Source organism: Labrus mixtus, chromosome 3, assembly GCF_963584025.1.
Source record: "Labrus mixtus chromosome 3, fLabMix1.1, whole genome shotgun sequence".
In the NCBI taxonomy this organism is placed as follows: Eukaryota; Metazoa; Chordata; class Actinopteri; order Labriformes; family Labridae; genus Labrus; species Labrus mixtus.
The window spans coordinates 2788912-2813510 of record NC_083614.1 but is presented as its reverse complement, the minus strand read 5'-3'; the positions used below and the strand labels follow the sequence as shown (position 1 = coordinate 2813510).

Here is a 24599-nt window from a genome sequence, read left to right as displayed (position 1 = left end):
AGAAATTGGCACTCATAACAGTTTCTCTTATAAATAACCATCATGGGGATCAGCATTTTATCCAAACCTTTCCTCATCTCATGACTCTGAGCTCAACATCTCTGCTTGTTTACAGCTCATGAAAGCGTAAGATAAATATAGAAATGATGTCGCTGCCTTACTTTATATTTTCTTTACTTTTTAAGCTCTGATGTGAGAAAAAACAGCAACGTGTAAATCTGTTTGTCTTTACTTTTTGAATGTGTTACTGTGTCTTTAACTGAAGCTTACTGATTCAGAAGAATCTTAAAGAAGTAAATCTTTAAGAACAGCTCACTGATATTCAGCTTTTATTTAAAAAGACTTTCCTTAAAGGGGCAGTATGTAACTCTGACCCCTAGTGTTTAAAATGGGTACTGCAGTCTAAATTCTAAACATTGTAGAGAGCTGCCCCCCCCCCCCCCCCCCCCTCTCTAGAGTGGATGCTCACACAGGTCACCATGTGGTGGACTCTGAAGCTTCAGTGTTTATCCAGCTCTGCATGGGTCTGTAAACCTTTCTGTGTTCTAACCTCTCTCCATTTTTCAAAATCATCTCCAATATTGATCCTAGTTTGAGCACGTTTCTGCTCGTGGAGCTTATTAGAAACATGCAGAGGCTTTTTAGGTCGGGTACAATCACTTCTATCTGAACCACTTCTCTTGACCGCTTCCATCGCTGCAACACCTGTTGACCTGATAACTGCTCTCATATCTGGTAAACCGAGGGGCGTCCAAAACGGCCGTGTGGGGGTGTCTTAAAAGTGCCTACCTTCTCTGGTCCAAACAAATCCAGAGCATTCAGGACCAGAATCTAAAGTTAGGAGGAGGACATACTGGCTGCTGCATTGTTGTCAGAGAAGACAGCACTTCAACATAGCATGTTTCCTTAATGTCTGATCAGATAGTAAGATACCTTTATCATTTCACTCACTACACATCTCACTGATTGGACCTTTAAGAACAGGTTACTGTATATTTTCAGCAAATGTAACTCCAGCAGGATGTCCTTTATGTTGGATTAATCCACATTAGGGGCGGCAGTAGCTCAGTCTGTAGGGACTTGGGTTGGGAATCAGAGGGTCACCGGCTCAAGTCCCGGCACGGACCAAGTCCGGAAATTGGTCTGGTAGCTGGAGAGCACTGAGCACTGCCGAGGTGCCCCTGAGCAAGGCACCCAACCCCCCCCCCCCCCACCAGCTCAGGAGCGCCCACTGTGGGCAGCCCCCTCACTCTGAGACCTCTCCATTAGTGCATGTCCATAGGATCATGTGTGTGTATTTCAGCCTATGTTTGTGTAGCATGTTAACTAGACAGAGTGTAAAAACAAATTTCCCCTCGCGGGATCAATAAATTATTATATTATTATTATTATAGTCAGTATTTCTGGCGGCAGGATGATGTATTTGGGATCAAAATAAATTGTGCTGTGTGTGTTCATGTAATGAAGGAAAATGTCCCCCAGTTGTCATTGTGTATCATTGGTATGTTTTTAGACAAAAGTGGAGTTAGTGGTACGTATTAAAAACCTTTATCAGGCTTTAGATAACACTCAGTACTTAGTAGAATAGATTTGAAGTGTCTTCTGGTTTTGACGAGAGTAAAAGCTGCTTATTCTGAAAGTTTATCCTGCTCGTGGGAGATTTTCTCAAACCGTGCCAGACTTGCACTGAAGTCTTTTTCCAGCATCACGTCATCCTCCGCTGTTGCTTCATCCTCCTCTACACGCAGGTATCCTCCCCCTCTCTGCCAGCCCCACAGGTATTGATTGACCTCTTCAGTACTAACCGCTCTGCAGGCTTTAACCACGCAGCAGCAGATTCAAAATGTTGTTCAAATGTAAATAGATGAACTGTGTGTGTGTGTGTGTGTGTGTGTGTGTGTGTGTGTGTGTGTGTGTGTGTGTGTGTGTGTGTGTGTGTGTGTGTGTGTGTGTGTGTGTGTGTGTGTGTGTGTGTGTGTGTGTGTGTGTGTGTGTGTGTGTGTGTGTGTGTGTGTGTGTGTGTGTGTGTGTGTGTGTGTGTGTGTGAGTTTTGGCAAAGGAATGTGTCTATGTTATGGTGTGTAGGTGTGTGTGAGTCATATTAAAGCCTCCTTTACTCCTCCTGGAATATGAGCGAGCCAAAGATGTATTAGAGTGAGTTTGTTTCTGTTCATCAGCTTTGTGAGATTCTACTTCATTAATCGTAGTATAAGGAAGCTCTTTGTGATCCTGTTTATAAACGGGTAAGTTTCACTAAAAATACATTTTTCATTTCTCTCACTGAACAAAAACACGTTTGTCCTGTTGGCCGACTTTCCATCAGTGTTCAATTCAAGTATCGCGCTGAAAGAAGTGAATTCACAGAATAAACAAAATGTCAGCGTTCTCTCTCGCTAAGAAGATTCTGCAGCACATGAGGGGTATGGTGAATATTTTCAAGAGATAAAAAAAAAGATATTTTCTTATGAATACGTTTAAAGCAGTTCTGAAACCACTCAAGCTTTAAATCACTCTTCCTCAGTGTGTGTGTGAAGAAATCAACCCGAAGTTTGATAGAAGCAGCAGATCCATGTTTGGTGAATTTCATTGGCTACCAGAGATCGGCACTCATCGGCACAGATGTGTGTAATTGACTGTCAGAACAGAGGAAGGCACCTCCTTTCAACAAAGGCTCTGATTGACTGTCAAAGGGATTCACATATAGCCATTGTTGTTTGAAAGCATCTTAATGTAACTGCAGACCGTTAGAAATACAGCAGCTGGAACATTGGTTCAGAGATAACGTGTGGCGACCAGCACCTTTAAGTTGGCGACACCCCCAAACCCCCCCCCCCCCCCCCCCGCATCACAGACGTACACCATTAACCGGGAATGAAATGCTTTTTTAAATGGTGTGAGCGGCGTCCTGAGGGCAGCGTGTTCTGGTGTCTTTGTGAGCCTGTCTCTCTGGACCCCCCCTCACTGTTTACCCTGCACCCTCCTCACTCCGGGGATGGGTGACACTGCGTGTTGAAGGGATTTTATTGTCTTCATCATTATGGTCAAATCAACTGGCCGTTAAATTGTGTGACCTTCAGTTCTATTTCGCAGAGTTCTGTTTGTCACCAGTGTCTGATAGTCCAATAAGTGTTGACTGCTGTCTTTAGAGCGCTCCACTTCGTGTCATATTACACTCCAAATGGTCAAACCAGCACGATGAAAATAACTGTATCATTTAAATGAGTCTCTGTAGTGACAGTAGTGTTGAAGACTAGATCGGTCTTGGTCTGAGGACCGGTCTCAGTCCACTTTTTGAAGGTCTAAGACTGGGCGGACTTCAGATTTTAAATCAAGACCACCACTGATAGGCTATGTAGATCTACACTGCGGGAGTGGAAGGAGACGACAGGAGGAGAAGAATCAAATCTTAAAAAACCTGTTCATCTGAAGTCACAAATATCTCTTTACACTTATTATAATCCACATTCAGCTGACCAATACAGATACACATCTTATCTCAAGATATATACAAAAGACTTGTCAGGTGAATGTGGATTATAATCAGTTTAAAGACATTTTATGACAAGAAGTTAGACGAACAGACTGAGACTAAGATTTGAGATTTTTGGTATCGTGGTGGAAAACGAAAGTGCAGATAAATAAAACTTAAATAAATAAAGACAAACATTTTACTTAGTTGAATCTTGTGAGGAGTTTCCAGAGATATTTATGGTCTTGGTCTCGGTCTTGGCATGTCTTGGTCTTGTCTCAATCCCTAAATGTATTTAGGTTTTCTAGTCTTCTGACTACTCAAAGCACTTTTACACTCAAGGCACTCAAAGCACACCTACACATTCACACACTGATGGTAGTGATCACTATGATCCATCAGAAGTAACTCATCCCATTCATACACCGCCACCGAAGCAGCGGGAGCAATGCAGGGTTAAGTGTCTTGCACATCGGGCATGTTGCTCAGCTGGGGATTGAACCCTCGACCTTCCGGTTGAGAGACGATGATTCTACCAACTGAGCCACAGCCGCACAACAAATGTGGTAAATGTGGTCGTTCTTGACTGCAACACAGCTGTACAGTCTGGGCCGTAGAGGAAGTTCTGCTTCAGTCAAACAACCCCCCACTGACATGTTGATAGTCTTTGGTCCTGTGCGTGCTGATCTGCAGTTTGTCCCACCGTGTTTGAATTTAAACTGGAGAGTGGAGAGAAAAAATCAATTTCCGCCGAGAGGATTAAGAAAATAATTCTTCTACTTCTTCAAACTCATTATTCATGAACTGTGGAAATCATCACGCAGGGATTATAGGAGTAAATATTTTTGAGCTTTTATAATGTTTACAGAGACTCTGGGACGAACTGGACTCCACAAAGTGAAACATGCTACATCATTCATGAGCTGTGTGTCGTCATGGTGATAAGGAGCTGATCACTGTGCATTTCAGAGCAGCTTGTAATGAGACTTCAGAGTGAAGCGTGTTAAAGTGCTGAGTCATGTGAACATCTTCTGGAAACTTTTTCATTTGAGTTTGCAACATGCTCCTCTCTAATAACCACAGCTGAGACGTCTTTAAAGACCCCCAAATACCAAGCAGATGGCCAAGAACTAGAGGCGACAAAGGCCGCCTGTGGCGGGGCCTCACATCTTGACCAAAAAGTTTCGCTAGAACACACCGCAAAGACTACATCCGACCATCACCTACGTTCTGCACATGCGTGAGAGGCGGCGGTAGTCTATTGTTATGATTTACTCAGCAGCCTCTACCATCAGTGTGTGAATGTGTATGAATGGATGAGTTAATACTGATGGACTCTTTACTCAGCAGCCTCTACCATCAGTGTGTGAATGTGTATGAATGGATGAGTTAATACTGATGGACTCTTTACTCAGCAGCCTCTACCATCAGTGTGTGAATGTGTATGAATGGATGAGTTAATACTGATGGACTCTTTACACAGCAGCCTCTACCATCAGTGTGTGAATGTGTATGAATGGATGAGTTAATACTGATGGAGTCTTTACTCAGCAGCCTCTACCATCAGTGTATGAATGTGTATGAATGGATGAGTTAATACTGATGGTCTCTTTACTCAGCAGCCTCTACCATCAGTGTGTGAATGGATGAGTTAATACGGATGGACTCTTTACTCAGCAGCCTCTACCATCAGTGTGTGAATGTGTATGAATGGATGAGTTAATACTGATGGACTCTTTACTCAGCAGCCTCTACCATCAGTGTGTGAATGTGTATGAATGGATGAGTTAATACTGATGGACTCTTTACTCAGTGGCCTCTACCATCAGGGTGTGAATGTGTATGAATGGATGAGTTAATACTGATGGACTCTTTACTCAGCAGCCTCTACCATCAGTGTGTGAATGTGTATGTGTGACCTGCAGTATACAAGCTCAAGTTCATTTATCATTTTCACTTAAACAGACAAAAGCCGTAGACTTGATTGAATTCTAGTTTTGATTGATTGAAACCCTCTAACAGCAGGTTTGATGTCTTCTCTTCGATTATTTGGGTGTCTTTATACTTATCAGTCCTGATTCCAGTCGAATCAGGAAGTATAAACAGTATGCTTCCACTTGTGAGCTCTGAGGAAGTCTTTTTTTGTAGCTGAAATGTTGATGGAAAGTGGCCGTGCTTGGTTCTGAGCGTATCATACTTGTTTGGTCACTTTCACAGAGCAGTGAGCTGTTGACAGTTGTTGGTGCAGGCAGAGGTTAACCTCCAGTTCTCACAGCTCACAGTCACTTCATTTCACAGTCAATTTGCCAAAAGTCTCATTCTGAACTTTCTCCCTGCAGGTTGGAGTGGGTGGAGATCATTGAGCCGCGCACGCGGGAGCGTATGTACGCCAACCTGCTGACGGGCGAGTGCGTGTGGGACCCCCCGCAGGGTGTTTGCATCAAGCGGACAGGTGACAACCAGTGGTGGGAGCTGTTTGACCCCAACACTTCCCGCTTCTATTACTACAACGCCTCCACACAGCGCACTGTATGGCACCGGCCTCAGGCCTGCGACATCATCCCCCTGGCCAAGCTGCAGACTCTGAAGCAGCACACCGACGCCACCATCCCCCGCCCTGCCAGTGGAGGAGGAGGCAGAGTGTCAGCTGATAACAGCCCGGGGCGTAACAGCGGGGTCAGCAGGGAGGGGAGCACCTCCTCTTCCCTGGATCAGGAGCTCTCTGAGAAGCAGGGCAACAGAGACGAGGCGGACAGGTAAGAGTGCTCACTTCACAGGGACCGATGAAATACTTTCAGGGTCACAAGTCAGAAAATTAACATTAACTGTGTATTCCATGAAATTCAAACATCCAGGTCCATTTATAAGTTACATATGGAGAGGTGTGTAAAGCCTCTCTTTGGCTGCACAGACACATATAGAACCGTAGAAAATCTTAACTCTTGGTTTGTATTGCACGCCCTCACAAGTCACAATCAGTCTGTAAGGGAGTGTTCAGTGTAGAGCATTGTGTCCAATGATTGATTATTTATAAATCACTTTACACACAACACTGTAGATCCAAAGTGCTTTAGGCCCCGTGTCCACCGGGCAGAAAAGCGCTGGATTTGCGCTCGGGAGTGTCTGCATGAAGCGTTTTTGCGTTGAGAAGAAAAGTGCTGCACGTCCGTCCTGTATCCATGACAACAGTCTGTTGACAACGGCCGCTGTATGACAGACACTGCTCCGTTACTGTTAACTATATGTTTTATATTTGAGATCGAAACTTTACTGTATCTCAAAGTGTAACAGCTTACAAGCCTCTGCAGGTTTTCTGCTAACTGCTATTATTTACAATTACTTAACAATAGTAAAGCAACACCTATAATGGCTGCAGCAGTAACAGCTCCAACACACTGTGGACAGTGAGGAGGACATCCAGATTATGACAGCATGCAGCTGATTGACTCTACGTCAGCAGTCTCTGGTTCCTTTTGTTTGCTTCATTGGAACAACACTACCTGAGGGGTATGATAGAAACACCTGGGAAAGTACAGTGTCACAGTAGGGTTCACATGCCACTCCTCATGTCATAAAGAGGAGGGGGAGTTTAAACCTAACATGACACCTGTAGTTTAGTGGTAAAGGTCAGGACTTCTTGTCCGTTCCTCTATTATCACCCCGTCTCCTCCTTTTAGTTTCTCTCACTCACTGTCCATTTCTGTCCTTCCTCTCTCACCTTCAGAGCCTCTCTCTCTCTCTCCCTCACTCTCTCTCCCTCACTCTCTCTCTCTTACTCTCTCTCCCTTTCTCTCTTTCTCTCTATTTCTATCCCGCTCTCTCTCACTCTCTCTCCTTCTCTCTGTCTCTCTCTGTCTCTCTCTGTCTCTCTCTCTCTCTCTCTCTATCCCGATCTCGGTCTCCTTCTCCCTAGCTCTCTCCCTTTCTATCTCTCTCTCTCTCTCTCTCTCCCTCTCCCTTGCTCTCTCCCTCTCTCTCTCTGTCCCTCCCGCTCTCTCTCTTTTTCTCTCACCCTCAGCATCCTCTCTCCCCTCCCGTTGTTGTAATCTGCTGCAGTCTGCTGTGATTGGTTGATACTCCTGTCTGGGTCAGCGTGTCCTGTAAATGTCTTCTTTACTTTTACACACACACACACACACACACACACACACACACACACACACACACACACACACACACACACACACACACACACACACACACACACACACACACACACACACATATGCATGTACCTTAGCAGTTGTAGTTAGTCATAATCATTGTGACACCCACAGTAAATGACTGTTCTCTGAGATAATTACAGACTCTGATTGTTTGAGGCTCAAGGAGAACAACATTTATGATGACACAGACTTTTATATATAGATATAAAGCAGGCATGTTTATGAAAATTAAAATGCATCTACACAACAACAATTACAATTCATTGCACTTTTTGGTCAGAGGATTCTTTTTTATATTTCAATGAGGAGGTGTTCACACATCAACTCTCTCATGAAGAAGGTGCTTAGGACATCCAACTATCAAATCCTGCACCCTTCTCCTGCTCGACATCACCAATCAATTAGAAAGAATCACAACGTTCTGTCCCTCTGAGAACACACCTAACAACATCCAAACTGAAATGTGTCCTAACCCGAGCAAGAGGAGTGTGCAGGAGTTTTTATTTTCTGATGAAGAACAATGAGGAGGAAGTACCAGTGAATTTAAAGTAAACACAAATTACCATGGCAACCAAAACATCTTCTGCAACTAAGTGACAGTCATGCGTTCCAAGAAGAGGCCAGTTTCCCAATGATGACATGATGACCTGCACAGCTCCATGAAGTCTTATATTATCTATTCTTTAAAACTATTCAAAGTAGACTAACAGCATAGTGTAGTCGTGGTGGTTGGTCGTGTTGTTCACCATGAGCATTTAGCTTTAGCAGTTAGCAGTTAGCAGTGTGTGGTCAGGCCGAGTGGAGTGGCGGGCTGAAGATGGTCTCTGGAGAGAGTGAACGATGTGAAGGAAAGCAGGACAGGCAGTTTGTCAAAGACCGCACAGCTTCCTCTGTGACAGATGGGAGCTATTGACCTCTACACAGCTCTGCCTCCCAACACACACACCAAGGATCCTATTAAAGGAGGAGGAGAGGGAGGAGAGAGGGACAGAGACCAAGATGGAGGGAAGGACAGAGACCAGGATGCAGGGAAGGACAGAGACTAGGATGGAGGTAAGGATAGAGACTAGGATGGAGGGAAGGAAAGAGACTAGGATGGAGGGAAGGATAGAGGGGCCCTTCAGTCCTCCGACCCTGTTTAAGCCAAAATGTGTCTGTGTTAGTCAGTACAGTGTTTGCAGACACACAGGGACACAAACCAGCTGCAGCAAAGGCGAAACACTCGAGGGCACAGACATGCAGCTCCTCCAGTCAGAGTCGTTCTCTGGGACTTTGCATCATAAATATAAAAACACAGAGAAGCTTATTGTCTGTGTTACAAAGTCCAGTCACTTTTTGTTTTTAGAAAAAGTGGGTAGTAGTTATACACACATCACGTAGGTGCAGGGCAATGCAAAAAACAGCAGACTGAGGAAGAAGATACGCCCGCACACTTTGCTCAAAGGCCACAGAAAGTTTTTGATTCCATCACAATCAAAACATTTTGACCAGAGACTTTCTTTAAACGATCACCTGAAGGTCGAGTCTTTTGTGGTTTTAATTATGGAGGGTCCAAGAAACTGGCCTTGAAGCGACATTTGTAAAGACAAAAACTCCTTCACTTTTGAGCCAGCACGTATGGACCAATCAGCAACCTCCAGTCTTAACAAATGAAGCCGATGCTGAAGTGTAAAATCATGCAGTTCCTCGATTGTCCACTAGAGGCTGGCTGCAGGAACACAGGAAGTCACATACACACGACTGACAAAAAATGCCGTTTTTACAGCAGAGATTAACATGTTTACAGCCTGGTTAAAAAAAAACAAATATGTCAGATATTATTGTCATCACTGGCACACACTGTACGGGGGGGGGAATATTATAAAACGGCTCCGTTTTGATTTGATGAACGATACGTGTTATCCACAGTAAGGCTTGTGGATGACCTGATTGACAGGTGGGCGTGGTGTAACGGTTTGTCAGGAGGTTTAAAACCCGCCTCAGCTCCAGCTCTCAGTCTGTCGTTAGGTTGACTGAAAGTTAGACTGAGACAGCATTTCCCCCTGCAGGAACAGACGGGTGACGTCACCCAGGCTTCAAACATATTTACAGTCTAAAGTGTGTGTGTGTGTGTGTGTGTGTGTGTGTGTGTGTGTGTGTGTGTGTGTGTGTGTGTGTGTGTGTGTGTGTGTGTGTGGTGAGACGCCTAGTGGCACAGCTGTAGACTGTTTTCCCAGATGGCTAGAAAATCTGCTGTCACACATCCTTTATTGAGTCTGGTTCTATGAAGTGTCTCTCTCTGATGCTCTCCCACTCTCTCTCTCACCCTCTCACTCTCTCTCAGACACACTCACACACTCACACACAAACACATGCACAAACATACAGTAGTAGTGGTGGCAAATGTGTGGGCTGGCCTGTTTGTAAACTGATGCACAAAAACCCTGAGATATTCAGTGGCAATCTGCTACAACCGTGAAATTGTAAATAAAGGATGCAGAGGAATCAGTTCAGTATAGTAATTGTTCTTCTTGAAATATAGCATTAAAAAAGATCAGTACACTGACACACTCACACTCTGCTAGTCGGGGAATGAGTGTGAGAGCAAAGCTGACCTTGGAGGCGTTCTGTGAGGAGCTGGATGGATGATTTCTGGCAGCTCACAGTCCAGGAGCACAGCCTACATGTTCCCCCGCTCGGCCTTCACACCGGACTAACCACTGCTTTTAACTTTAAATCACACTTTATCAAAGCAGCGTCGCTCCAGCCTTTCTGTCTGGGTGTAGCATTAAACAGCAGCTGTACCCTCTGAACGACCTCTAAACTTTTATTTATAGCTACAAGAACTATTATTTTATTAATCATTAACCCTTTATTATTATCGAGCTGAGCGCAGGTCACGGTCACACTCGCCGTCCATGCAGAAGTTATAAAATATGAAATCTGTGTGCAGGGCTCCGTGAAGACACCTCGGCGTGTCCAATAGGAGGGAAGATCTGATCACAACAAATGTTGGCTGTTTTTGAAACCTCCTACTAAACACTATTATTGAACGTAGTTTGCAGTATGTACTTTATACTGTCACTACGTTGGACAGTAGTCTGACCTCTGACCTCCAGTCGGTGGTTATTCTGCAGTACACCAGGCCGGTCTAAGCTGGTTTCTGGTCTTAGAATGAGGAAGTAAACAACAGCCCAGCTGACGTCAAACGCTGTTACAGCGTAGCGTCCACTTACCGTCTGAGAAAAGCTGACGAGAGATTCATTTAGATTTTCATGATTCAGAGAATCAATAGAGATAACTGGAGGTCTCTTTGTGTGCTTTGGTCTGATTGTGATTATTTCCTCTGTTACGATGGACGCTGCTGTCCGTCATGTCGACCTCTGACCTGCCGCTTTGCATTGTGGGAAACAGTACGCAATGGAAAGCGGTCTGATGCAGACTGTAGGTTTCTCTTGAATCAGTACGACATCCGGGTATTTCTGTCATACTGAAGATCTCACATTTGTTCACATGCTGTATTTTAGACCAATCAGGACGAACTACTAGTTTAGTCAGAGGTTTAGAAAACAGCAGGTGTCCCTCTTTCCTAAGCTACCAGTTTAAAGGACATTGGAGAGAGACATGTCCAACATGGCGTACCAGGTGTGTTTCTAACAGCAGCAGAAATGTGTGTGGTGTTAGTGAAGCGCTCGTTATAGAGCAGCTCCTCTCCCACATCCTGTTGTGTCCCGAGGATCTCAAGAACACACACCCTCTCTTCTTCTTCTTCTCGTCTCCTCCTCCTCAGCAGAAGAACGCTCAGAGCTTTCTACTGAAGAGTGGACACTTACAAACATCCTGTGCGTCCAAAAAGAAGCTCTCTTTTGGTCACCTAGCAACCTGCACCGCTCCTCCCCTACTCTGCGCCCTTCCCTTCGGCAAGTGCAGCACACAGCGCGTCCTATCAGAACGGCCCTTTACTGGTAGAAACCAGGCCATGCTCTGACACATCAAGTCCCTCCTTTTCACCTTTAACAATAATACTCTGCTTCCTTTACATAAACACAACTCTGTTGGTACCCTGGAGAAGTGTCTCAGTCAATGGTGGCTGAATAATACAATACAATTCTTCATTGTTCCCCAGGGGGGGATTTGTTCTCACAGCTTTGCACACATGAAGAAAACATATAACAGCCAGTAGAAGTGTGGTGAGTGGGTGAGAGGGGTCCTGGACTGTGGTGAGTGGGTGAGAGGGGTCCTGGACTGTGATGAGTGGGTGAGAGGGGTCCTGGACTGTGATGAGTGGGTGAGAGGGGTCCTGGACTGTGGTGAGTGGGTGAGAGGGGTCCTGGACTGTGGTGAGCATGTTGAAGAAACAGGGTGAGCAGTAGAGGAGGACGAGCTAGATGATGATTTTATACAGAAATAATAAAAGGTGAGGGGAGACATACGGGGCTCTGAGTTTGTCAGAGCTGAGTTTATCATCCAGGTCAGGGATGGGTAACTTTGGTCACAGCAAGGGCCACATTCATGGCAGATTTCATCATGTTTTCTAAATGTTTCCAATTAATTGATGTGTAAAAAAATAACCTGAGGGCCACATTTAAGGTTGATGGGGGTAGTCAGTATCAGTAGAAGTAATAAAGGTTAAAGGTTGGCAGATAGAAGAATGGTAGAAACAAGATGAAGAAAGAGGAGCTGTGAAGCAGAGAGAGGGAGAACCAAAGACAGAAGGTTTGAGGTGTGGAGCATTTTGTGATAGGTGCCAGGGCGGCTTTTTAGTGCTTAATCCTCCCCTGTTTGTTTCCTCTCTAACACACACACACACACACACACACACACACACACACACACACACACACACACACACACACACACACACACACACACACACACACACACAGCAATTAACATCCACAAGTGCACAAATACTCTCTGCTACCATTGAGCACTGGCCCTGGGGATCAGTGTGTGGAAGCATTTGGAGAGAGCAGGATGGCCAATCCTGAAATCGATGTCACACTTCCCTCCCTCTCGCCCAGTTCAGCTCTTGTTCTCCTGCCCAAACTGCTCTCCCTCCTTCTCCTCCTCTTGTTGTCTTACAAACCAGCAGAATGTGAGGGCCCAGTCATTGAGAGGAGCGAGTGAATGAACTTGAACCGATGATGTAAAGGTCTGTTGTTGCCAGAGGCTGCTGTTTGTTTGATATTCTGTGTGGCAGTGTCCCTAATTAAAGAGTGTGTTCCCTAAACCTGCTGCAAAGGCTGTTCATCATGACAACCAGTCTGCTGTGTTCAAATACATTTAAACATTAAAAACATAAAACAACAGACTACAAAGTCCTGTGCATCATCAGTGAGATGTGTAGAGAGTGAAATGATAAAGGTATCTTACTATATGATCAGACATTAAGGAAACATGCTATGTTGAAGAGCTGTCTTCTCTGACAACAATGCAGCAGCCAGTATGTCCTCCTTCTAACTTTAGATTCTGGTTCTGAATGCTCTGGATTTGTTTGGACCAGAGAAGGTAGGCGCTTTTAAGACACCCCCACACGGCCGTTTTGGACGCCCCTCGGTTTACCAGATATGAGAGCAGTTATCAGGTCAACAGGTGTTGCAGCGATGGAAGCGGTCAAGAGAAGTGGTTCAGATAGAAGTGATTGTACCCGACCTAAAAAGCCTCTGCATGTTTCTAATAAGCTCCACGAGCAGAAACGTGCTCAAACTAGGATCAATATTGGAGATGATTTTGAAAAATGGAGAGAGGTTAGAACACAGAAAGGTTTACAGACCCATGCAGAGCTGGATAAACACTGAAGCTTCAGAGTCCACCACATGGTGACCTGTGTGAGCATCGACTCTAGAGAGGAGGGGGGAGGGGGGGAGACAGCTCTCTACAATGTTTAGAATTTAGACTGCAGTACCCACTTTAAACACTAGGGGTCAGAGTTACATATTGCAAATTTAAATGTTGATTTCAGGGTGAGCTCTAAGTATTTACAGAGACATTCTTGCAGATACACTCAGTGTTTTATACATGTAGATAGGCATTAAAACTTGTGGATCTATTTCTTTAATTAGATGTTTTTGTTTAGATTTTCTGGGCGGCCTGGCCACAGCCACCATTAAATGGCTGTGACTTAGTTGTAGGGTCGTCGTCTCTCAATCGGAAGGTTTGGATTTTGATCCCCAGCTCCTGCAGCAACATGTCCGATGTGTCCATGGACAAGACACTTAACCTCGATTTTGTTCCCGCTGCTTCGTCAGTGGCGTATAAATGGGATTTGTTACTTCTGATGGATGATACTACTCAGCAGCCTCTACCATCAGTGTGTGAATGTGTAGGTGTGACCTGCGGTGTAAAAGCGCTTTGAGTAGTCAGAAGACTAGAAAAGCGCTATATAAGCTCATGTCCATTTACCATTTACTTGACCTTAAGTTGCTCCTGCTGCTTTGTCAACACCATGGTGGACACAGCCAGCCTCTACCATCAGGGTGTGAATGTGTAACATGCTAAAGAAGCTCACGTCCATTTACCATTCCTTTTTACTGCAGTCTAAAAGCAGCATATGCAAATTCATTCAAACCTAGCTTGTTGTAGCAAAGTGCAGACCATGTCAAAGACTTAAATAACCTCCTGCCAAATAGACAAACAATTCAGGAATGGTCAGGGTCTAAGGTTGAATGATTTCCATATTGTAATATTGCAACACTACCCTTCTGAAGTGTTGCATAGATGTGCACAGACGTTCAGATGAAGGGGGGAAAGGATCAGCAACCTGTTAGAGAAGCTGGTGGAGGAAAAACACAATTTGAGACCCTTGGCCGTGTAGATAATTAGTTCTGTCTGCTCTGAGAATACGAGGTGGCAACAGGAACATGGAGGAAATATGAAGAGCAGGCTGGATTTGATTAAGCAGACTTTGTTGAGGCGCTGCAGTGTGAAAAGTGACAGACAGCTCTTTATCAGTGTGACCCTTAATGAAATCATCTTCTGCTCCTCTCTCTCAGGACATCCCCCTTCAGATGGAACACCGGCACCAAGGAGAGGATGCTGATTAAGGTGACGGACAGAGAGCCCAGCTTCCTGGCCCACCAGGGAAATGGTTACTCCCCCGTTGACCCGCCCACCACTGCTCCTCCTTCTGGTGGGGGCACCACCTCACGAACTCGCCGTCCCTCTGGGGGAAACCCGCCTTCAGAACCCGATGCCTCTCCTGTCCTCTACGCCGACCGACGTCAGTCCCCCTTCCTGAAGCGAGCCGAGCTCGGCGGCACCGGCACCCACCGCCGCTCATCAGCCGACTCTCAGCCTCCCTCGCCCCGCTACGCTTATGAACCTCCGCTGTACGAGGAGCCGCCGTCAGAGTACCAGTCCCCTCCCATATACGAAGAGCCCCCCACTGACATGCACCTCTCCGACTCCGCCTTCTACGGCACCGGCAAGTCACCTGCTCGCAAGTCCTCAGCCCCCCTTTACCACTCTCCCAAGCAGGGCCAGTCGCCGTACGGCCAGCTGGTTCTGACCCGACAGAAGTGTCCAGAGAAGACCCAGAGTCTGGAGTACAGTCCTGTGGGGAAGGAGTACGTCAAGCAGCTGGTGTACGTGGAGCAGTCGTCTTCCAGCCCTCGCTTCAAGACCGCCGATCGTCTGCTGCGTTATGGCACCACAGGGGGCTACGGGGGCTCATATGGAGGGTCCTACACTCTGCAACACAGCCAGTCTCTGATCAGGGACCCCCGCCTGCTGCTGGACTACAGTGGGGAGGGTGGAGAGGGAGGTCAGAGGTTGCTTTATGAGGACTCTATATCCTGGTCATCCAGTCAGACCCACACTCTATCCTCTTCCACTATAGGGGGTCCCGGGGCCTTCTCTCCGGGCGGTAACCGCAAACGCAAGAACCGCAAGCCCTCCCTCCCGCAGGAGCTGGCACGCTGCGGGGGGCTGGAGGGGGAGCTGGCAGGCACGGCGTCTGAGGCAATGTTGGCCCAGGCCAGGCTGGCGTGGGAGGCCCAGCAGGTGATGAAACAGAGGAGCAGTTGGGACTCGGGGCAGGGCGGGGGGGTGGCCCAGTGCGGGGGATCCAAAGACGGCTACGAGAGTGACGGGGCCGTGCCTCTGCCGCTGCCGGGGCCTGTGGTGAGGGCGTTCAGTGAAGACGAGGCGCTGGCGCAGAGTGACGGTCACCACTGGAAGCGCAGCACCTTCGACCGGCTGGGCTTCCCTCAGGCCCTGCTGGAGAAGAGCCTCTCAGTCCAAACCAGCCTGGCCTCCCCCGAGCCTTTCCTTCACCCCTCACAGGTACGGCTGCATGCAATACAACTTTACCACCTGTCTGAAGTCTTTTTAAAAACAGAATATCAGAGGACATAAGAGGCAAAGCATAACATAACAGATCACTATACTAACAGGAAATACTTTACATGAATGGAAATCTGTATTTACATGGTCAAACTCTGTGAGCAGACCTCATGTGTGAAACAAACACGCTGCAAAACTTAATTAACCTAAAATGTGCTGCAAATACATAAAAAGAAACAAGTCAAAAACCCACACATATTCTGAAACAGGTCCAAGGTCCTGTGCTCACTGTACCTGTAACTGTAGCCGGGCAGCTAATGCAGCGGCTAACTGTCAACCAGATGTTAAAACAGTTAGAGAATCTGTGACCTGATGATCAACTGTCGTCTCTCGTAGGTTTTTTTATTTTTATTCTCAATAGATGAATGTTTATTGGGCTCTTTAAATGAGATTTAGATAGACATGAGATGAACAAGTTGGCCTGACATGTGCCTCCATCTGAGTCCTCAGAGGCTCGCAGGAGACCAGAGGACTGGAAAACACTTAGAGCAAACACAAGAGATAAATGTGCTGCTCTCTGTCGTTCTCTTCTCCAAACCTTTTGCTCGTTCTTTTTTAGATTGAGCGATGAAACGCTTCAGATTCAAGCTGAGAGCATGAAAGGAGCAATCTGCTGTCCACAATCCTCTGATGAGAGAGTCAAAAAAAGAAGAGAGTAAATGAGGATGAAGTCAGCAGGTGTGAGGATGGATACTCAGAATAGAGGATGCATGTTAACCTTTACAGAAAGTTCTTGTTGAGGCAGGAGATGTACCGATCCACTATTTCAGTTCTGATCTGATTCTCATACATATGTACAGATGTTTATTTTAAATCATAACTAATATTGTTATTGTTGGTATCATGAGTGAGGCTACACAAAGCGGTAGTAAACCAGACGTTGCACAGGAAGCAGCAAAAACTGTCAGGTTTTTCAAATTAAAAGTTTTAAACTGACGTATATCACATATGGAGCTGTTCCAATCTCGTCTGAAGAGTTGTGGACACTTCTTAGAGTTCAGTCTGAACGTCTTCAAAGAGAGACTGAGCGAGCCGAGGATGTTTAAAGTGAGAAAAAGAGACAGACAAGTCAGCACACTAAATGTCCTTCAAGTTTCCTTTATCTGGGTAAGAGCCGCGTACAAAACAACAACAGACACGTTTCAGCACAAGTCCTTCAGCGTTCAATGTTTGAAATGCACAACCATCGTTCTTGATCGGTGACGTCAGTCCGATATCCCATACGTAAATTAAATCATTATCGGACCTGATGCAGATATCTGGATCTCTGATCTGTCCCATCTCCACAAAATGAAAACAGCACAATAACAAAAGAAGGCAGAGTCATATTTCTTAGTATTTGAACTCAAATGTTTTGAAAGGGAGCTGTGGCTCCTTTTCTGCATCCCTCTCTCTCTCTCGTTCTCTCTCTCTCTCTCTCTCTGTCTCTCTCTCTCTTCTCTCTCTCTCTCTCTCTCTCGTTCTCTCTCTCTCTCTCTCTCTGTCTCTCTCTCTCTTCTCTCTCTGTCTCTCTCTCTCTCTCTCTCTCTCGTTCTCTCTCTCTCTCTCTCTCTGTCTCTCTCTCTCTTCTCTCTCTGTCTCTCTCTCTCTTCTCTCTCTCTCTCTCTGTCTCTCTCTCTCTCTCTCTCTCTCTCTGTCTCTCTCTCTCTTCTCTCTCTCTCACTGACCTCTGACCTCTCCTCCTCAAGATAAATGCATAAAATCCCCCAAAATAAAAACCTTTAAACACACACACAAAGAAACGTCAAAACAGCGCTCGACTGAAATATGACTCGGTGAACAGCTGATTGTTATCAGCTGTCTGAGGGCTCGTTTTAACAGGGTAGTCAGAAAGCCTGGAGAGACACTGTGAATAAAATCTGGGCACATTTTCAATATCTATCACTTATATTAAAGGAGACACTGCAGAGACGTGCTGATAGATATTCTGTTACCTGTCAGAAAGTAGTTCCTGCACATTACTCTCAGGGAATCTCGACTGACACTTCAAGATTTATCTTTGTCCAAAGATGGAGTAAATGATATTCAACCTGTTTATTTTTCACATTTTCAAATGTCGTAGTTTAAAGGTGGAATCAGTAGAAATGTTTGTTACAGTTTGTAAACACAACATTCAAACTGGACTCCTCCTCCTGGGCTCACTGCAGGATGTAGTGTGTACGTTTACTGCTTGTAGCTACACTGCAAGCTAACGCACGCTAGCACAAGCTAACTGCTGGTGTTTGTCACCTGCCTGTCCAACAGGAAGTAGACCAACTCCACGTCCACGGGTAAAAGACAACACAAGGTTCACCCTCGTTTTAGAACGAGCTTTATCCACTTGGTGTTTCTCCTCACTCTGATTATATTTTTTATCCACTCCTAAACTCACCTGCTGCGCTGTCATTGGCTGGAGGAAACACACCAGCTCCGCCCAGAAACGTCCCGAGTCAACCAGAACAAATCAGAACAGTAAAATCCAGTCAGAGGACAGAGTCTCTGCAGACACAGTCACCACCACACATGTATGGAGGCCCAGAAGAGACAATGGAGCAGCTTCAATTTAGGAGAAGTCTGTCTTTTATTTTGAAGGAACAAGCTGCTGACTCTGTCTTCACTTTAGGAGAAGTCTGTATTTTATTTTGAAGGAAAAAGCTGTTGACTCTGTCTTCACTTTAGGAGAAGTCTGTCTTTTATTTTGAAGGAACAAGCTGCTGACTCTGTCTTTACTTTAGGAGAAGTCTGTCTTTTATTTTGAAGGAACAAGCTGTTGACTCTGTCTTTACTTTAGGAGAAGTCTGTATTTTATTTTGAAGGAACAAGCTGCTGACTCTGTCTTTACTTTAGGAGAAGTCTGTCTTTTATTTTGAAGGAACAATCTGCTGACTCTGTCTTCACTTTAGGAGAAGTCTGTATTTTATTTTGAAGGAACAAGCTGCTGACTCTGTCTTTACTTTAGGAGAAGTCTGTCTTTTATTTTGAAGGAACAAGCTGCTGACTCTGTCTTTACTTTAGGAGAAGTCTGTCTTTTATTTTGAAGGAACAAGCTGCTGACTCTGTCTTTACTTTAGGAGAAGTCTGTCTTTTATTTTGAAGGAACAAGCTGCTGACTCTATGTTTAAAGTTTTGACAAACCATGCTAGCTTTGTCTCAAAGAGGTGCTAAGCAAAGCTCACCACTAATTCCAGCTCTCAGGTATGATACTGATATCCATCTTAATTAATCTCAGAATAAAGTCATGAATGAAAACATAGCTTTACATTATTACACAGTCACTGCATCATCACACACAGCTCTCAGGTTTATTAGTTATTGCTGTGAGCTGATAAATATTATTCTGAAGAGCTGCCCCACAGGTATCTGAGGAAGAATCATTTCTCTGATTGGACGACAGCGGACCTGCTGTTTATGGCTGCAGTGAGCCCCTCATGTCTGAGGTGTGAGCTGAGTGTGTGGCAGTGCATGCAGGGAAAAAGGACACTCAGCAACTTCACACTAAATGTTGTCACTAAATACTTTTCAGTATTTCTCCTGCAGCCGACAGAAGCGCAGAGACTCAGCCGGGATGTTCATGTCTGTGTTTGAAAACCATTTTTTCCCCGTTCTTTATTTGTTGATTTTGAGCAGCTTGTTTAGGTTTTCTATTCAAACCAGGAGCCTGAGGAATGAATGGCCTCTTTGTTGCACTTGTGGATATTGTGGTATTAACACGTCAGTTTTAATCCCAGTCTGCTACCTCTGAGCGTTAAAGAAACTCTGAACGCTCACTCTGAATGTTCTGCAGCACAAAGATGACTGACTCCCTCTGTTTCCTTCCTCTGCTTGTGTCCTTCTTTGCCTCTCTGTGTCTTCACCTGTCAGTCGGAGGACCTCGGAGCCTGTGCCCAGTTTGAGGCCAGTCGAAATGCGAGGAATATGATGCCGAGCGCCAGCTGTGGCATTTTCCCAGAATTCACCCTGAGGAAGCCCTCCTCAGAGACTGACATCGAGAACTGGGCATCCAAGCACTTCAACAAACACACACAGGTACTCCACAGGATGTGTGTGTGTCTGACAGTGTACCTGTCTTTCTAGCCTGAGGGGGTCAGAGTCTGTATCTGTAGCTTCTATTTCTGTCTTTACTATTTATAAAAGAAGAGCTTTGTTGAGTGTCTATAAATATCTTATTCTCCTACATAAATACACCACAGTGGAAAATGTCTTCATTACATTTCCTCCTTTCCTCTGCACGTCTTTTACATTTGTCAGCTCCGTAGTCTCGTTATATAAAAGTCTCTCCACTTATGATAGCAGACATGAGAACAGCTCTGTGTGGGATTGAAATGTTCCTGTTGGTGTTTGACATGAGGTAACGTTGTTAGAAAACACTGCTAATAAGCAATCAGCTGATCACTAATCAGGTTTTACTTCTCAAATAACAAATGAGTAAACACGCTCATCGTCTGTGCTGGGAATCTTAATAAGGAAGGAGGAAGTTCAGACGTGGAGGTTTGTTTATGACTGTAACTTAACAAACATCAACAGTGTTGTGTTTAGTCTTTCTTTCTCAAAGGACACATATTCTCCTCCTCTTCTTCAGTGTAAATAAGTCTCAGAGCTCCTCAAAACATGTGTGTGAAGTTTCTTGTTCTAAATCCACTCTGATCCTGTATTTGATCATGTCTATAAACCCCTCTATTTCAGCCCTGCTCAGAACAGGCTGTTTCTGTGTCTGTACCTTTAAATATGTAAATGACCTGTGTCTGACCACGCCCCCTCTCTGGAAGGACTTGGGTGTACTCTGTCTTTCTCGCTCCATGTCCTATTGTTTATGGTGAGAAGGCAGACTCAGAGGGCAGAACAAACACCTAGCTGTGGGAGTGTCACCCACCTGGGGGAGGGGCTACTGCCCTTTGTGATGTCATGAAGGGAAAATCACAGAAGTTAAACTGATTTAGAAAAAAATCTAAGGTTTCCCACAATGCAAAGCGGCAGGTCAGAGATGGAAACAACGGACAGCAGCCCAAACCACACAAAGAGACCTCCAGTTATCTTTGTTGATTCTCTGAATCATGAAGATCTAAGTGGACGCTATGCTGGAGCGGTGTTTGACGTCAGCTGGGCTGTTGTTTACTTCCTCATTCTAAGACCAGAAACCAGCTTAGACCGGCCTGGTGTACTGCAGAATAACCAACGACTGGACTACTGTTGAACGTAGTATGCAGTATATATGGCACACTAGGTTCAATAGTTGTATGTAGTAGGCAGTTTTGAAACCAGCCTCTTGTACTCGTCTTGTGTTAACCTCCGTCCTTGTTTTCTCAGGGTCTTTTCAGAAGAAAGGTGTCCATTGCCAACATGCTGGCCTGGAGCAGTGAGCCCATTAAGAAGCCTATGATTGTGACCTCAGACCGCACAGTGAAGAGGGAAGCCGTGGACATATTCAAACTCGTCCAGACCTACATGGGAGACCGGCGCTCAAAGGTTGACCCCTATGCTGTGGCTCTGGAGGTCTGTGCACACTCATTTAAAAACACTTAACAGCCACATTTCTCACTAACGTGTGTCACCTCGATGTTCCTCTGAAGTGAGAGGACTTTGCCCTGATGTCCTCGACGCTGGGTTACAAACCCAAGCCTCGTTTGCAGAAACGTTTTCAGCAGCTAACTAACTTTTATTTATGGAACCCGTCCAGAGTTATGCAGCGTTTGCAGAGGGCAGACTGAACCAGCATCACTCGTCTCTCCTCCTCTGCAGGCTGCTGAAGTGTGCAGCAGGCTTCACACCGAGAGGCTGTGTGTCCTTGTTCACTGTGTGACTTTGAGGGGAAACTATTAAAACACCAGGGGCCTCTTTTATAAAACTGTGCAGCTTCTAAACCCAAAGTTTTCTCCTAGTGCAGCTGGAAAATAAGAGCAGTGACACTGAAGAGAAAAGTCAAGTAATGGGCCATAAAACTCAACAATGAGCTCAAACATCGTAAAAGTTACAAAATCTCAGCAGAGCTCGGGGGAACTGAATAATCTGTCCCAGTTAAAGATGTTAAACAAACCAATCATTCAGTTGTAAACCCTGGAGAGATAGACAATAAATCATAGTGATGTTGTGTTTAATTATATGATATGTAATATTAAAGGAGCAGTATGTAACTCTGACCCCTAGTGTTTAAAATGGGTACTGCAGTCTAAATTCTAAACATTGTAGAGAGCTGTCTCCCCCCCTCCTCTCTAGAGTTGATGCTCACACAGGTCACCATGTGGTGGACTCTGAAGCTTCAGTGTTTATCCAGCTCTGCATGGGTCTGTAAACCTTTCTGTGTTCTAACCTCTCTCCATTTTTCAAAATCATCTCCAATATTGATCCTAGTTTGAGCACGTTTCTGCTCGTGGAGCTTATTAGAAACATGCAGAGGCTTTTTAGGTCGGGTACAATCACTTCTATCTGAACCACTTCTCTTGACCGCTTCCATCGCTGCAACACCTGTTGACCTGATAACTGCTCTCATATCTGGCAAACTGAGGGGCGTCCAAAACGGCCGTGTGGGGGTGTCTTAAAAGTGCCTACCTTCTCTGGTCCAAACAAATCCAGAGCATTCAGGAGCAGAATCTAAAGTTAGAAGGAGGACATACTGGCTGCTGCATTGTTGTCAGAGAAGACAGCTCTTCAACATAGCATGTTTCCTTAATGATCATATAGTAAGGTTATTTCATGATTTATTTCAGTATATATCTCACTGATTGGTCCTTTAAGTCAGCCCATGTTGATATAATACAAGAGTGAAAATATATCTTCATATTGGTATTCTTCTTTACATTTGAACTGGTAGTTATTACAGTGGTGACTTTCATTCATAAAGAAGTTATTCCACGTCTCTCACCTGGCTCTGTGTCCGTCTCTGTCAGGTGGTGGTGCGTGGGTGGAGCCATCAGGGTCTGCGTGATGAACTCTACATCCAGCTGTGTCGTCAAACCACAGAAAACTTCCGCTACGACAGCCTGGAGCGAGGCTGGGAGCTGATGGCCATCTGCCTGGCCTTCTTCCCCCCGACACCTCGCTTCCACAACTACCTGGAGGGCTACATCTGCCGACACATGGACCCTCTCAACGACACCAAGGGTGAGATGTAACCATGACTACGGACTAGTGAGCTCGGTACATGTGGGTCAAATATCCATAAAGGTGATAGGGTTAGGGTAAGGGGGTTAGGTCTTTGTGGTCTCCAGGGCCCGGTTGTTCAAACGTAATCCAACAGGGTTAAATCTGGAGATGGAGTTGTTCAAAAGAAAAGAAGGATTACATAATGGTATTGGATCGATGATGAGATCCTGGGGTTAATCCACATGAAACCTGCAGGTTGCATTGTGCAGATTTTGAGTCCGGTCAGGATTACTTTGATCCCAAACAAATTCTGGATCCTCCTGATCCCAGCAGATTCATGCTGGAATACGAGAAGAAACTAATTAATAACCTGCCGACACAAAACAACTTTTTGAAGTGATAGTTGATATTTTAAGACATTTTTTAGATTATAATTTGCACTAACTTGGTGTTTTCTCTTCAGTGACAGTGTCGATAAGTACAATCATTAAGTATCTCATTAAAAGTAGCTGTGAGCGTCTTTCAGTTTGTGTGGATTTTGGCGCCCCCTGTGGACAAAGTATGTAACGTGAAGTCCCCTTTAAACATCAAACTTTTACACAAAAATATCTAAATGAATTAAAACTGACTGAAACTTTGTTATATATATGTTTTAGTTGAGTACTTACATTACCTCAGATAATTCCAACAGTTACCAACAGGGGGTAGCAGAGAGAATCACTCCCATGATTCCCCGTCTGCCTCAATGTCATCTTTTGTTATTGTTGAATGAAAGCCCCCTGGTGGTGGAATTTACATACTGCGTGTTTAAAGTACTGGTTATTTTGAAATTGGGGATTATTAAAGGTCTGCTCCCGGATCAGGGTGATCCAGTTCGGCTTTTATTTGAACAGCCAGGATGAATGTGAGCTGGATTATCTGATCCTTTTAGACAAAAAGTGGATTACCAAATCCAGATAATTTTGATCTGGATTAAACCTTTTGAACAACCGCGCCCAGGAAGATATGTCCACTGAGCCGGGGATTTGATTCATGATGTGTCACAATGAAATGTTCATCTTAGAAAGACATTTTCATTTCATAGGATCATCTGAATAATACCTCAAGTGTTCAGCATTAAGACGACCAATCCTCAGTCGTTTTCTGGATGTGTAGAAGTGAAACAATTAACCTAAAGGACCGTCTGTAAACCTGTAAACTGAGGGGGGGGGGGGGGTTCTTGGTTTTTGTTTTGTTTAAGATTTGTTTTCAGCTTTGAGATTTTACACTGACACCCAATTCACACATACTCCGTACGCGTCACGGTCCGTCAGCTCCACGGTTTTGCTCCGTCGGATGGCTCGCGCCTATTCACACTGGATCCGTTTCTTTGACGTCAGCGCAGCGGAGCGCACCCATGACACATTACAGGAGAACTACAAGATCCCGCGGGAATAAAGAGAAAAACATGCAAACAACATGTTGCTTTGTCTTTCTGAGGATGCATTGTTGTTAATTTGGTATATATATATATATATATATATATATATATTGTCTTTTATTTTGAAATTGACCGGATGCTCTGTGCGTTTCCTCGTTTCCTT

At 45.0% G+C, this 24599-nt stretch overlaps 1 protein-coding gene and 1 long non-coding RNA gene across 2 annotated transcripts in view; both read left to right on the top strand.

The window, feature by feature from the left end:
- Positions 1-24599, top strand: part of LOC132972058 (uncharacterized) — a 284543-nt gene that overhangs the window by 222430 nt on the left and 37514 nt on the right. The gene's annotated exons all lie outside the window — the stretch shown is intronic.
- The window catches only part of arhgap39 (Rho GTPase activating protein 39), a 74811-nt gene that overhangs the window by 45945 nt on the left and 4267 nt on the right, over positions 1-24599 (top strand). The window contains exons 2-6 of the mRNA XM_061034844.1: positions 5809-6225; positions 14610-15900; positions 19801-19965; positions 21244-21429; positions 22821-23034. Of these exons, the coding sequence (XP_060890827.1) occupies positions 5809-6225; positions 14610-15900; positions 19801-19965; positions 21244-21429; positions 22821-23034 (2273 nt within the window). The remainder of the gene's footprint in view (positions 1-5808; positions 6226-14609; positions 15901-19800; positions 19966-21243; positions 21430-22820; positions 23035-24599) is intronic.